This window comes from Mytilus edulis, chromosome 1 (assembly GCF_963676685.1).
Source record: "Mytilus edulis chromosome 1, xbMytEdul2.2, whole genome shotgun sequence".
Taxonomy (NCBI): domain Eukaryota; kingdom Metazoa; phylum Mollusca; class Bivalvia; order Mytilida; family Mytilidae; genus Mytilus; species Mytilus edulis.
The window spans coordinates 21,653,225-21,667,014 of record NC_092344.1 but is presented as its reverse complement, the minus strand read 5'-3'; the positions used below and the strand labels follow the sequence as shown (position 1 = coordinate 21,667,014).

Genomic DNA, 13,790 nt, shown 5'->3' with positions numbered 1-13,790 from the left:
CTTAGGGGAAGTCTAATCTGCAAAATCATATGGAAGCCAGCATTTACCACAAACTGAACTGAAGTACCCACATAGACCAAGAAATAAGAAAGGCCAGTAATATCAATGTTTTTTTTTCGCAGAGAAATATATATCAATGCCCACGCAAAACCAAGGAACTCTGCTACACGACCCTTGTGGGACCACAGATGGAGTATGCCAGAATCATTTGGGATCGAGACACTGCCAAATAACGGAATTTGACTCGACTGTCACACAAGTCAGAGGTTTTACTTTAGCGCTATAAAACCAGGGTTCAATCCACCATTTTCTACATTTGAAAATGTCTTTACCAAGTCAGGAATATGACAGTTGTTGTCCATTCGTTTGATTTTGCCATTTGATTAGGGAATTTCTGTTTTGAATTTTCCTCGGAGTTCAGTATTTTTGTGATTTTACTTTTCTGCAAAAAAACGTAAGGTAGAAAGATTTGTTACTGGTGACTACCACCGAACCACCAGCGTAGCAAACATATTAAACCAACTGCAATGGCCAACTCTACAAAAACGTAGATCTATGAACAAAGTCATAATGATATACTGCATAGTCAACCACATTGTTGCAATACCAACATCTTGCTTAATTTAACAGCAGCAACCTTAAAAGGACACAACCAAAGATTGTTGGTTACATTTGCAAGAACGTAGCTATACCAGCACTCGTTCTTTCCAGTCAACATCAGATTAGGGAACTACATTTCTTTACCTTGTTGTAGTTTTACCTAAAGTTTATGATTTGTCTAAATTAACAAAAATAACTAGATCTATCATCTCATGTCCTGATATCATAGTTGTTTATACACATTTAAATCAATAAATACACATACGAGTCAGTTGTATAATGACAATATTTATTTTTATTCTTAAACATCTTCAACATGTGTAAACAGCAAATTATAAATACTACTAAAATAAATAGTAAACCTTCTAATGAGTATGTAATCATGATATCAGATCTATATTTAATAAAATACAGATGGTCTTTATCCATAAAAAAACCAAAAGAACTGATTGTTGTAAGTGGACATTAAGGTAACGTATTTAAAACAAGATATACTTTTGATATTTCATTTCCAAAAGACATACAAGAAAGGCTAATAAAAATATTAAGATAAAAAAAAAAACGGTGACATTTTTGAATATTTGTTCATTGATATTTAACTTTAAAGATTGTACTCGTGTTTGATATGCAATATTGCTTTTGCTAAAACAACAAGTACAGAGATAGAACCCCTCAACTTCAAATGCTGAATTATGGAACTATTTCATTTCGTCTAGTTCCAAGCGAAGAACCGTTTTTGACCTTTTAATGCCACTGTCATTCACATTTTGACAACACTTTTGTTTGTCTGTTTTCATTTTTCACAATCGGTGTCACTGTCACTTTTAGATACAATTATTTGTTTTCCTGGTGCACCGTTTGTTTGAGCAGTTTTCTTCATTGCAATTATAGAAGAAGAGTTGTCACGCTGGATGGGATTTGCAATTGTCTGGTGTTTGTATTCCAACATCATGTTATTCAGGGGAGCTAATCCGATACAAGCCCGGAAGATGTTTTCGATACAGCACCTTTGTTTAAACAAGGCATTTACGACTGGTGTTCCTGCGGGTACTAACGGTGCTTTGCATAAATAACTCAGAATTGTCAAAACACTATTAAAGCTTTGAAAGCTGTTGTCATTTTCAGTTTTAAACTGAATTCGTTCACAAATTTCAGCAATAATGACTAGGTCTATTATAAGAGGGCTTGCTAATAACGAATCTTCACAAGTGTTGTGAATCACCAAGGTATTGGATCCTCCCATCATTATCTCTGACGTATACTCGTCCATTGCACGTTTGCTGTCTCCTACATGAGGTACATATTTGATGACCACACAATGATCAGGCTTCTTCTTATCATGATAGAGAATATCATTAGAGTCGACCATATCATCGACAACATTACTTTTGGAAATCTGAAATCATAAAATTACCATTAGAATTTTTGAAATGTTTTTTTTTGGATATTTGTTATCTACAAAAAATGTTCTTCTGTAAATATTGCAAAATTCAAAGACTTGTTAAGTGTGTGTCATGTTTACTCAATAGTTTGTTCATATCTTTTAATCTATAGCCAGTATGTGTTTACAGTTGTGTATTCATTTGAAAAAGTTAATAGCAATTATGTTTTTTTTTTTAACTTTTCGAAAGTTTAAAACAACAGCATTCAAAATTGAAAAATAGCTTTAAAAGTATTCTTATCCTCATCATTTATAGAACTCTGTTTGATAAATTGTCTTGTTGTTAATTCTACCAACATGGCATATCTTTTTTTTTATAAATTTCTGTGATTCTTCAGATAGCGCAAAAAAAGAAGGTTAAATATTGGTAAAAGTACTTAAAATGCAAAATGATACTAACCTCTTTTGACCTGAATGTTTGTGGAGCTGACAAGTTTTTACCATCATTGTTTCCAAGATGGTTATAACTAACGATAGAGACCGGCTTGATTCCAGCACTGACTAGAAAGTCAACAAGAACTGACTTGAGTTTTGTTTGTCCTGACTTAAAATCATCACCAGCAATAAATACTTTCTTCTTATTGGCTAATTCAAGTGCGCCTGGTACAAATGTGTTTTGTGGAGACCCGTTGATGTATGTAACCTGAAAATAAAAGAAATGCCATCATTACTCTCATAGTTTTATAACTGTTCATCCATCAAGACACATAACACTTTTTGAATTGTTTTAATTTTTGTTCAAATCTTAGTTGCTAAATGTGCAATAATTAAAAACCTTTATTTCTTTTTTTTCTTCTTCAAATTTATTGATTTTACGAGAGGAGGTCAATACTTTGTATACTGTTACACCCAATGCAGAAATGAATCAGAAGCAGGATGGTAAAAAACTTGTATCAGTAGTCCATTGCTTCGAGGGTTGAACTTCAACTTTCAGCTTGTATATCTAATTATATATATGATTCCTACCCAACCATCCATCAATCAAAATATTTCAAACCATTTGCAATTACAAACATGTTTTTTTTTTAATATGTATTTTATGTCAAATATACTCACTCCTTCCAGAATAGATGCTACAGCGAATAGAGTTGAAGGAGAAATTTCTTTTTCGCCTTCCCTAATGCTTCTTAACAAATTTTCAGAAGTGTCGTTGATACCCGGGATGAGATCACTATACCGCTCAGTGTTAGCTGTCCACAAAATTATTACTTTATCGACACCACTTTCTTCCTTGAATTCACGGATATCTTTGCGGATTCGATCCAATTGTTCTTTCTTGCTACCAGTTAAAACATTGTCTGCCCGTTCTTCCTGATTTGCAGCAATGAAATCAGGTATATAAATTGATGGGCGTGGTCTCATGTGCTTCATATGAGGACGAAGCTGTACTTGTAGGTTATAATCTAGCACTTTAGCTCTTTCCATTGAATCAGCGATATTCATGGATGAAATGTCCCATCCTGTAATAATAAAAAAACATTTATTCAATTTCGAATTTTATTAAGGTAGATTTACATGTCTAACAAAATTCTTGAAAGCAGTTAGAGCAAAAAGCACCTTAAATATGTGTTCCTTTAACATATTTCAATATACTAGTGTTTGGTTTTTTTTTTTAGTGTTTTATGGTGCTTTTTACGAGTTGGTCGTTTTAATCTTATGATTAAACATTGACCTTCCTTAATGTCCTTGCTGATATATTCTGAAATGCCATCTTTGAAAAAGGGAAAAGAGAAAAATGAACAACAATATGCGTTATACATGACGATCACAAGCTTATAATGTATTTGATCCCCGTTCGTGTAAATGCCTTAACAGAGAGTGGTTCTATACTCTGAGGTTCTATAACTGAACAGTATTTTCTCAAGTTTTTCATTAAACTTCCTCAATCAACAAAGCGGGCATATTTCTTATTTATATGAATGATAATGCATGCCAGTGTTTTCTAACTCTTTACATAGGCACATTTGTATTAGGATGAATATTCTGATATTGCGAGTAACGATTTAATTAATTTTTATATCCTTGTTTTCAAAATTCCAATAGGGAACATACTTTTTATAATTGTATAAATAAACCAATTTTTCAAGACGTTTCGGCCATTGGCCTTCTTCAGTTCTTTATTTTTTATATTGTCAAATTCGTTATCTAAATACATGTAAGAGAGGCGAAAGTTGCCAAAGCGATATTCAAACATTTGAAAAGAAACGATAATACCATTGCAAAACACTTAAGACAATTAACACAAAGAAAACAGCAAAAACCAAAAATATTCAAGTAGACAGTACAGAAGAACACCCAACTATGAATCAATAACCGTCTCCACTGAAGAAGATAGATGTAAAAAGAAAGACAACAATGAACAATGCATGATTCATATAAATGACATGAAAAGGACACCCAGGGGTATGTTAAAAAAGTATTTTTATGATAACCTCTTCCTTTGTCTATCTTGTGCCGTAACAGTAAATCGCACCATACAAACATAAAAAAATAAGGACCACTTTTATTGGGAAATATCTAGTTGTGACATACATAAAAAGGATTTAAAAGGAAATTGTGCGTTATAAGTTCAGTGCAGAAGAATCGATCAATTGGCTGATGATACCCTCCGCGACTGACATTCTTGACCAAATCCTTTGAAGCGGTTTTCGAGATTAACCGTCTTTCGAAATGTTCATAAAACATCAAAAGCCGTGGAAATAAAAATACTAAAATACGCAAGAAGCCAATTGACCAATAGCTCTTGATATTCATTTACCGCGTATTTGTACACCATAAGCAATAGAACTGTGCAAGTTAAAACATTTAGACCTTGTCGTTAGGGATTATATTCAAAACAATGAAGCACAATCATTTAAAAAGTATTTTACTTTAGTTAATAAGTAAAACAGAAACGAAAATTCGCTTAAACATGTACAAACAAAAACTGTTTTTTAAACATGGAAGAATTTTCACTGGACTCAAATTTAGGACTGGTTTTAGCTTGTAAGCATGGAATGCTTATCATATATGTTACGACATATCCAACTCTTAAACAGATTTCTATTTTAGAAATAAAAAACATCGTCCTAGTTTATAGGAGCAGTCAATCACGACCTAAATAACGAACTTATTTTTACCTTATAAGGTCAGCAAATAGAATAGTCATTACTTTTTAATACGTGGAGTTCATTTATTAGTTTAAATACCACAATGTAAATACACCATGCCGATTACAATGTGTGCCAATTTAAGGTTTTTCTGTCGATCTATCAATGGGATTTTACAACTCGTACGTTCTATGTTTATGGTTACTTCTGGTTTGTGATTTGACTACAACGTACTTTATTGAACCGGGTGGGAATATAGATTTTATTTCTCGCCATTCATGTTAAGAAATAGACATATAATGCTATTGATTCACTCTGAATTATAACAATCAATAGCGCTCTATATGTATCATTAAAATTAATCATAATGTATATCAAAATGATCCTATCTTATGAGAATGAATACTCGTAGTTCAATAACATTTTATCATTTGAAATGCTGAAATATTCCAAGGTTATAAACTATTCATGTATAAGTTATAATGAAATGTTCGTTACATACGAGTGAGTACACCACGTCATACCGAAATATTCATGACATACGAGACCCCATACTAGTGAGTATATTCACGTCATACCGAAATATTCATGACATACGATTATTATTTCTTGAAAGATGTGTTGTAAAGAGAGTCCTTTTAGAAATACATTTGCATATGCAAGGACAATTGTCAATTGTTGACACACCCTGGTTCCGTACAATGCACTAAACAAAAAGCTGTAAAAACTATAATATTTAGGATGTTGCCTGCTTCAACTTGTGACTGGTAATCCAGCTTCGTTTAGATGAAACCCTGTCATATATTAATGTGTCCTCCTATCAGAAGCATCTGAAAAAACTTTGTTATAAACAATGCAATCATGTGTTCCTGTTGGAACACATATTCTATACCAGTTATGTCGCAAGGAACAGATACTGTAATATTAGTTATAAGTGAAAAAAACTATTATAGAATAATTCTTCCATTTGGATCTTATGTAATAAAGGAACCTCTATTTCATGTCACCTCTTCCCCTAAATAAAATATCATTTTTTTTTAAACTATAGATCATAAATAAATACATATGAACCTGTATGACGGTACTCACCATCAATAACAACATCATTAGGGTCTACCATTGGCAGGATGTCTTTCATTGGAACATAAACCTCTCCTTCTGGTCCGGTACCAAGACCAACAGTGCTAGCCTGCGTTATAGAACCAAAATAGTTGGCATGTTTGAGGCCTTCCTTCGTATGCCATGACATTTTGTGCTTGTTTGCTAAGATGGCGGCAGTTACAGTACAACCATTGTTTCCTCCCCATCCTACCAACATCACTCCGAGTTTTGGTACCTTCCTTTCTGTACGGAATGTGTACTGTGTGGTGACAGGAGTAACGTTGATAGTCCCATCAGGACCGTTTCGTACCTGTGATGTTTGGTAGTCATATTTAGATTCTATGTATTCTTCTGTGTACGTTACATTTGGACTATTCACTTTGATAGTTGCCATTGTTATTCAATCTAAAATATTAATATTTTGTTATTAGTTTGATTTTTCCTGACAATAGAAAACTCAATTAAGTTTTAAGAGGCCTCATCGCACAATAATATAATGCAGCATTACAAAGTGTAAACTAAAGATGTAAGATATACAAGAAAGCCATTCTATATAAGAGACATTACAAAAACATCCTCTATTAAAAACATATTCACTCTCACACCACATCTTCCTATATCTATCATATGTACATTATTTTGACATGGTTCTGTAGAATTAATTTATATTAATTAAATGATTTGTGCTTATAAATATCATGAAATATTTTCCACTGGGCGTTCAGCAAACAACAATCAATCAATCTTCTGTCCAGCGGTAGAATCAATAAAAATAACAAGCTGATCGTAGATAGTATCAGCAGTTGCATACTAAATAATTAAGAATGGGGGTCAGTTGAACTGCCTTTTACCTGATCTGAACAGGTACTACTTATTTATGATTTATTTTTCGTATATTATCTCGATTCAGTACTGGACTGACAGAATTTCGAGATATTTTTTTCCAGCTCAACACGTGTTATAATTTTTAGTCAGTTCATTTAAAAATAACATAACTTAAATAACTTAACCTATATGATCCTACCTGTTGTCTATTCGACTCCTTTGCAAATAATGATCAATACTGGTGTTTTAAATTTTCTTATAAGTTATGACTACCATAATCCAGTGTTTTGTAATGGTCATGCATGGATGGCAACGGTCAAAGTCCAACAAAAAAATATACATACATTTAAACCCGGCATATGGTCTTATAATATCGTACGATACCTGGAACATTCTGAGCCAATCAGAGAACACAACGTTGTTATTTACAAGAAAACATCAATACTATATCATGATATTTGTTCTAAGTATAGATTCTTGATTTTAGTTGCATCATTCAAAATCTTTAGAGTTTATTATGTGGAGTTATTTACTTTTCAGAACCATTTATGCCCTTTTTTTTTTTATCTTTTTTATCGAAAAATATTCCAAACCCTTTTTTATATTACGCGATGAAATGTATACACAATCATCAATTTTCTAAACAATTCAATATATATATATATATATAATAACTACATGTGGTTCTATTGATACATGTATTCTAATTCTAAAAATAAGTGTATAAAATTAAAAATAGTAAGCCCTTATTACAATTTTTTCTATATTTAGAATAACCGTCAGTTTTGCATATGAATTATAAATAGAAAATTAAGCACATGAGAAATACCGGTATCACGTACAGAGATCAACAGAGAAAAATTGAAATAGGAACCGTCAAAAGAGCTCCGACATCAATATGAAATTTTATTATCTTTTAAATAAATCGAATTTACAGGAACGTTCAAAATGCAGATACACAATTTCACTTTTTCTGTTAAAAGGGACATTAACCGTCAAAATCTTGTTCCCCGATTTGACTCAAATTCTCATATTCGACTTATAACATACTAAAACGTATATCCATATAATGAAAAGTCTAAAATAAACAATTTACGACGCATATATTCGATAATGTGTAATAGTGTGTATGTTTGTCTCGACGCCATCTAAACATCGATATGTCCTCCGAAGACTGCCGATGTTCATATGATGCAAACATAAAAAAAGATTAAAATAGATTGCGAACTCATATAATTAGATTTTTCTAGGTTTTGTTTGATTTAATAATATAGGTTAAAATAATATGTTTATAATTGTTTTTATCTGTATAAGTGTTTTGAATCGAATCAGTCAACCAAATGGTTTACCAGATGTATAGATGAATACTCCGCATATGGAATGACGGATGGTTTGTTAACTCCATAAACAAGGTAATCTTGTACGAGATGTACGAACAAGATGCGAATTCGATCTGTCACTCTCACTTATGCACGAACGATCAAAATTCAGCTCAATAACTCATGAAGAGGTTAACAATTACTCACAAGTAAAATTTCCACTGATTTTACTTTGTGAAAAGCAATTCATTCGAAATAAAACATTGAGCGTTTATTTTTACTATCATCAACAAAAAATAACTCAATATAGGAACAAAAATCCTGATCGAAAATTTAAGCTCCGCTGTATTGACTTTACGATAAATAGGAAAGTTTACTATTAGGAAATGATGTACATGTTATTTTATAAAATTTCGTTGTTTTTAGATGGTCTGTTTGTATTCACTGCAAGTTTCTGTGAGTATCACAAGCAGGTGCTCAAGTGTCTTTGTACCATAGTGTTACTTTAAAGTTAGAAATTTGAATAATAACACATGTACAATTTATCAAATTCTGAAGGTAGCCTCTGTTCCATTAACACAAATATCAATGACCATTTTACATCTTCCCCATATACCAATCGATTGGAACAACGCATTAGTCGGCGGCAAACTCGAATTTAGTCAACAATTGGTTTCTTGACATGATAAATGATAGTTGATTAGACCAAACAGTCACTTTCCCAGGAGGAAATGTGGCTCTTGACATACTTTTTACCAATTTACCATCATTAGTTAAGATATTTGAACCATTATCTGGAAATCCCGACATAGTATTAATTGTTTTGAAGACGGAAACCTGTACAGAGAAAGGTCTATATCTTGAAAAGGACAGACATAGATGAAATGAAAGATATAGTAAAGGATCTTTCAAAGAGTTTACAACAGTCGTTCAATAAACACAGTTCAGTCTCCAAATTGTGGGAGTTTACAAAATCAGGCATAAAAAATATCAAAGATGTCGTCAACGAGACACCCCCCACTATGGATAAATGGAGATAATAACATAAAATCAAACAAAAGACACAGGAAAAACTGAATCAGTAAAAGATTTCAAGCATTAAAAATAATTAAGGCAAAAGCTTAATCCAATGTAAGAAGGCATTTTCCTCCTATATTTATGACATCATCAGTCCAAAACTAAAGTAAAACCCTAAAAAATATTCTGGAGTTTCATCAAAAACAAGAGATGTGATAATGGAGTTGGACCACTCATGGTAAAAAAAAATCCATCAGATAACGCTACCAAAGCAAATATCTAAAGCAATCAGTTGTCTTCAGTTTTCTACAGCAATGAAGACATAACTAGCATTAAAAATGTGTGAAAATACAAACATTTCAATCAATGGGGGACATATTAATTACTGAAAATAGAGTCTTGAAACTGCTGTCAAAACTTGATATTAACAATAGCGTCTGAACCAAATAAGATAACAACCAGACTGCTAAAAATAGTTACTACAGATACTTTAAGCATATTAACAACAATTTTCCAGCCTCATTAGTTCAAGGTACATTCTCAACTGACTGGAAATATTTCAATGCTGTTCCTATCTCCCAAAAACAAGGAGACAGAAGTCAGACATCACATTAGAGGCTCGTCTCACTCACTGCCATTTTGTGCAAACTCCTAGAACACATTATCTGCAGTAACATCATGAAGCACTTAGAAAAAACATTCAATACCGAATGATTTCCAACACAGATTCTGGAAAGAGCAGCATTGCGAGTCCCAGCCCATACTCACTATCCAGGATCTTGCGAGAAATATCGACAATGAAGGACATGTTGACGTATGGACTTTTGACTTTATAGATTTATCCAAGGCATACAACAATGAACTACACGAAAGGCTCATATGCATGATACACCATTATGGCATAGGGGATACAAGTCTGACCTGTTTTAAAGACTTCCTGTAAGACAGACAACAATGTGTCTTACTAGAATGGCATTCATCTGAGTCAGTACATGTAGAGTCTAGGGTACCAAAATGAAGTGTATTGGGCCCGCTCGTGTATTGGGTGTTCATCTACCAGAGTATGTACTAATATCATACGTTTGGCTGTGTGCAGATAATTGTGTCTTTTACCATCAGATAAAACACTGCAGTACTGACGAGCTTGAAAATTATCTTGACGGATTACAACAGTGGGAAGCAGAATGGCGCATGGAATTCTATCCCTAGAAATGCCAGCTGCTTAGGGTTACCACTTAAAGAAAAAAAAACTATTAAGTATTTCAGCGATTTATGAAATACATGAACATGCACTCAAAGAATTTGACGCAGCAAAGTATTTGGGTCACCATATTTAAAACCTTAACTGGATCCAACACATTAGATATAGTAACATTACGAAGAAAGCTAACCAAACCTGAGCATTCCTCCATCAAAATTCCATCATTGCATCATCTCATGACACTAACATCCACCTCTTAGGTACACTATAACAGATTTATTATACCAATTACCAAGACTGATGTTTAAAAACACTCATTCTTCCCTGAAAGATCAGAATATTGAATGGACTATCAGCGTCCCTAGTAACAAGCTTATCGATTGAAACAAGGTGTGCAGGGTGTGACTGATAGAAACGTCGTTTTTAAACAAGAAGAAGAATCCATTAAATGCTCTAAGCGTATAAAGTTATTAAAGCTAAACTTTGGAGTTGGTATCCTGTCAAAATATAATTCTCATTGGCTTACATAAGATGTTTTGTCATCGGACGTCTTTTACTCTAATTTACTTTTGAATTATTTTTATGATCTGATCAGCTCCTTATCTACATAGTTGAATTACATATTCCTAATGTGTGGTTCATTTTAGCTAAGTATTGAAATAGTTGAATTTTTATATTTTGTTACACGTTAATTTCTACATAGAAAAGAAAAAGAAAATATAAAAGACAGCTTTGTTCGATATCATAATTTTGCGACGAAATCGTAGTCTAGCTTTTCAAAATTCACACCAAATTCGATAAACGTTTGATGTGTATTTCTTTAGTTCAACAAAACACTAATACCAAAATTTTCAACATATTTGTAAAAATATTCTAGGTTAGGTTAAGTGGAAATTATAGACCATATCTTTCGCCTTTCATATGTTTTCTTTTTCTTTCCTGAAATTTAATCCGTCATTTGTCATAAATTTGAGATACGTGGTATGCGATATTTACACTTATCGCTTTCAAATGTGTTGTTATGTTCTAATCGTTCAAGCGTGAATTAATTTGATTTTACCAATCTATTTCATATAATCTTTGTTTAATTAAGGAATGACTGTCGAGAGCCGTAGTGTAGTGGTTAGTGCACCAGACAACTAACACACAAGTTCCTGGTTCGATTCCCGTCTGGGATGGAAATTTCAGGGACTGAATTTTCGGATCTCCCTTGACACCATTTGCGAGTATGGCCTTGAGGAAACGATGATAGTCCATCGCTAGGGGACGATAAATGGCTTACCCGTGTTAAGAGAGAGCAATATCTCTTGCACGTTAAAGACACCCTTCTAGATTTCGAAAAAGATCAGGCTAATGCCGCTACAAGGCGGCATTCGCAAAGTGGAAAGGGATTAATATAAGTTGCAAAACTTGTTTCCCAATCAACTATAAATAAATATGTTTAAACTAAATAACTGTTATATTTTTTCTGTCTATGAAGAAATAACATAAAAAATGTGGTGCACAACATATTTTATGTTATTTTGATTAGACTGAAAAAATATTACAGTTATTTCTTATAAATTCCAATTAAACCGACGTAAATCATGAAAAAACGTTGATGACGTCATGGTTACATGACAAAATTGTGTCTATGGTATGAAACAAAACGACGTCAGGCAATCAGAAGACGCGTTACTTCCAAATTAAATTATAGTAAAGTAACAAAATACCAAATGTGAATTCAAGGTTGGACCCTCTTCCCACAGTTTTTTTTTTAGGGTAATTTGATTTATCATATAGGGAATCACTGAAGCATGACTGTAGCGCCCCCTTTAATGACAGTCAGTTGGCCACCTTGTAAAAAAAATTCTTGATACGACAATGCCGTAATATGTTCAATCAAATTTTGTTATGGAAAATGCCAAAATCAAGGTCATGACAGGAAAACCTTATTTTTGCTGATAGTCTTTTCTATTTTTACAACGAATAAATATCAAATTTGAAAATCTTTGACAGAAAGAAACGGAAGATATCCAGGGTACATTAAAAAAAAATCTGTTAAGTCGAAGAAAAAAGGAAGACGCCTACTGGACATAAAAAACTCAAAGACAAAACGACGAAAAGACGAGCAAAACCACAAAACATTATGTAGGATTACATCAGGTGCTTCGAGGAGCAAGCAGTTCTTGCTTTAAACGAGGCACCCATTGTATTGCTCTTGCAAGTACATTGATAGACTCATTTTCGCTCTATATTAAAATTTGTATCTTCATAAAAAGATATGTTAAACCGAAATAATTATATTGATAATTTGATCGTATTGAAGTTAACATACACACATGGTTTTGGAATTGTTGGGTTTCAACTGGTTTGTTTTTGTGGAGGTACGTTAAGAATTTAACGCACTATTATATTGATTTCAGATTTAATTTGTACGTTCGGTGTTACGAATTGTTGATTTAGTTTATCCTCAGTTTACAAATGGCATTTCCCCCACAATTCTGTTATAATCTATTTGGTGTTATTCTTGTTTCATGTCTATGGGTTTGAAGCATACTACTGTATATGGCCATCGAATTAGATGGAGTTTAATGCATGTAGATGAGACACGGCCGTTCCATGTAGTATCATTCGTTTGATTCATACGAATAAAATTGTATCCAACAAGTGTTAGTAATTCTAATATACACAGTTATATTAGACTAATTGAATATGCTATACTATCATTATATTCAAACATGCATTGACAGTAAACCTCATGATGATAGTTAAAAAATTGACACTGTAAATGTTGCTATGACCCGATGATGATAATGGGCGGCTTCTTAATGTCCAACCGCAATTCTGACTCCGAGCTGACCAATCTTTACTTTAAACTAAGTCTTTAATGCCGCGTTATGACATGAATTGTATCGAATACCAGTGTGATTTTAAATTGAATATAATATTTTCACTAAAACAAAACACAAATAAAACTATCCTCTGTATTTGACACTTGCAATTTTCCCTTCAGAGAAATGTGTATTTCTTCAAAATGATATAAATTATATTTTCTCATTAGTTACAGGGAGAAATACAGATTCTTCTTTTTCGATTTTTTTTAATTTGTGTCCAAAAATGTATTTTGATTTAAATTGCTTATGCATGTAGCTTTAACAAACATAATTTTGAAATTTGGAAGGTCTGATAAGAATATCAATTTTAAATTCGAGATA

The 13,790-nt window shown here is 32.7% G+C and overlaps 1 protein-coding gene across 2 annotated transcripts; it reads right to left on the bottom strand.

Moving 5' to 3' along the window:
- Window positions 1–872: 872 nt before the first annotated feature.
- On the bottom strand, window positions 873–7,470 carry LOC139527504 (uncharacterized). 2 transcript variants are annotated; one of them, XM_071323013.1, is made up of 5 exons: window positions 7,401–7,470; window positions 6,220–6,636; window positions 3,098–3,501; window positions 2,442–2,684; window positions 873–1,996 (listed from the first exon to the last, which is right to left on the bottom strand). In XM_071323013.1, exons 2-5 carry the CDS (start codon window positions 6,623–6,625, stop codon window positions 1,394–1,396), a joined length of 1,656 nt encoding a protein of 551 aa, XP_071179114.1. In that variant the 5' UTR covers window positions 6,626–6,636; window positions 7,401–7,470; the 3' UTR covers window positions 873–1,393. The 2 variants fall into 2 exon arrangements, with proteins under 2 accessions (XP_071179114.1, XP_071179107.1); XM_071323006.1 differs by having other exon boundaries at window positions 7,256–7,453.
- Window positions 7,471–13,790: the final 6,320 nt, after the last annotated feature.

Bases quoted from the DNA above. Each gene is read 5' to 3' on its own strand.
- LOC139527504 (XM_071323013.1), bottom strand. From the start codon at position 6,625: ATGGCAACTATCAAAGTGAATAGTCCAAATGTAACGTACACAGAAGAA. The intron at 2,685-3,097 runs GTGAGTATATTT...TTTTATTTTCAG, and splicing joins TAGCATCTATTCTGGAAGGA to GTTACATACATCAACGGGTC. The intron at 1,997-2,441 runs GTTAGTATCATT...TTATGATTTCAG, and splicing joins AAACATTCAGGTCAAAAGAG to ATTTCCAAAAGTAATGTTGT.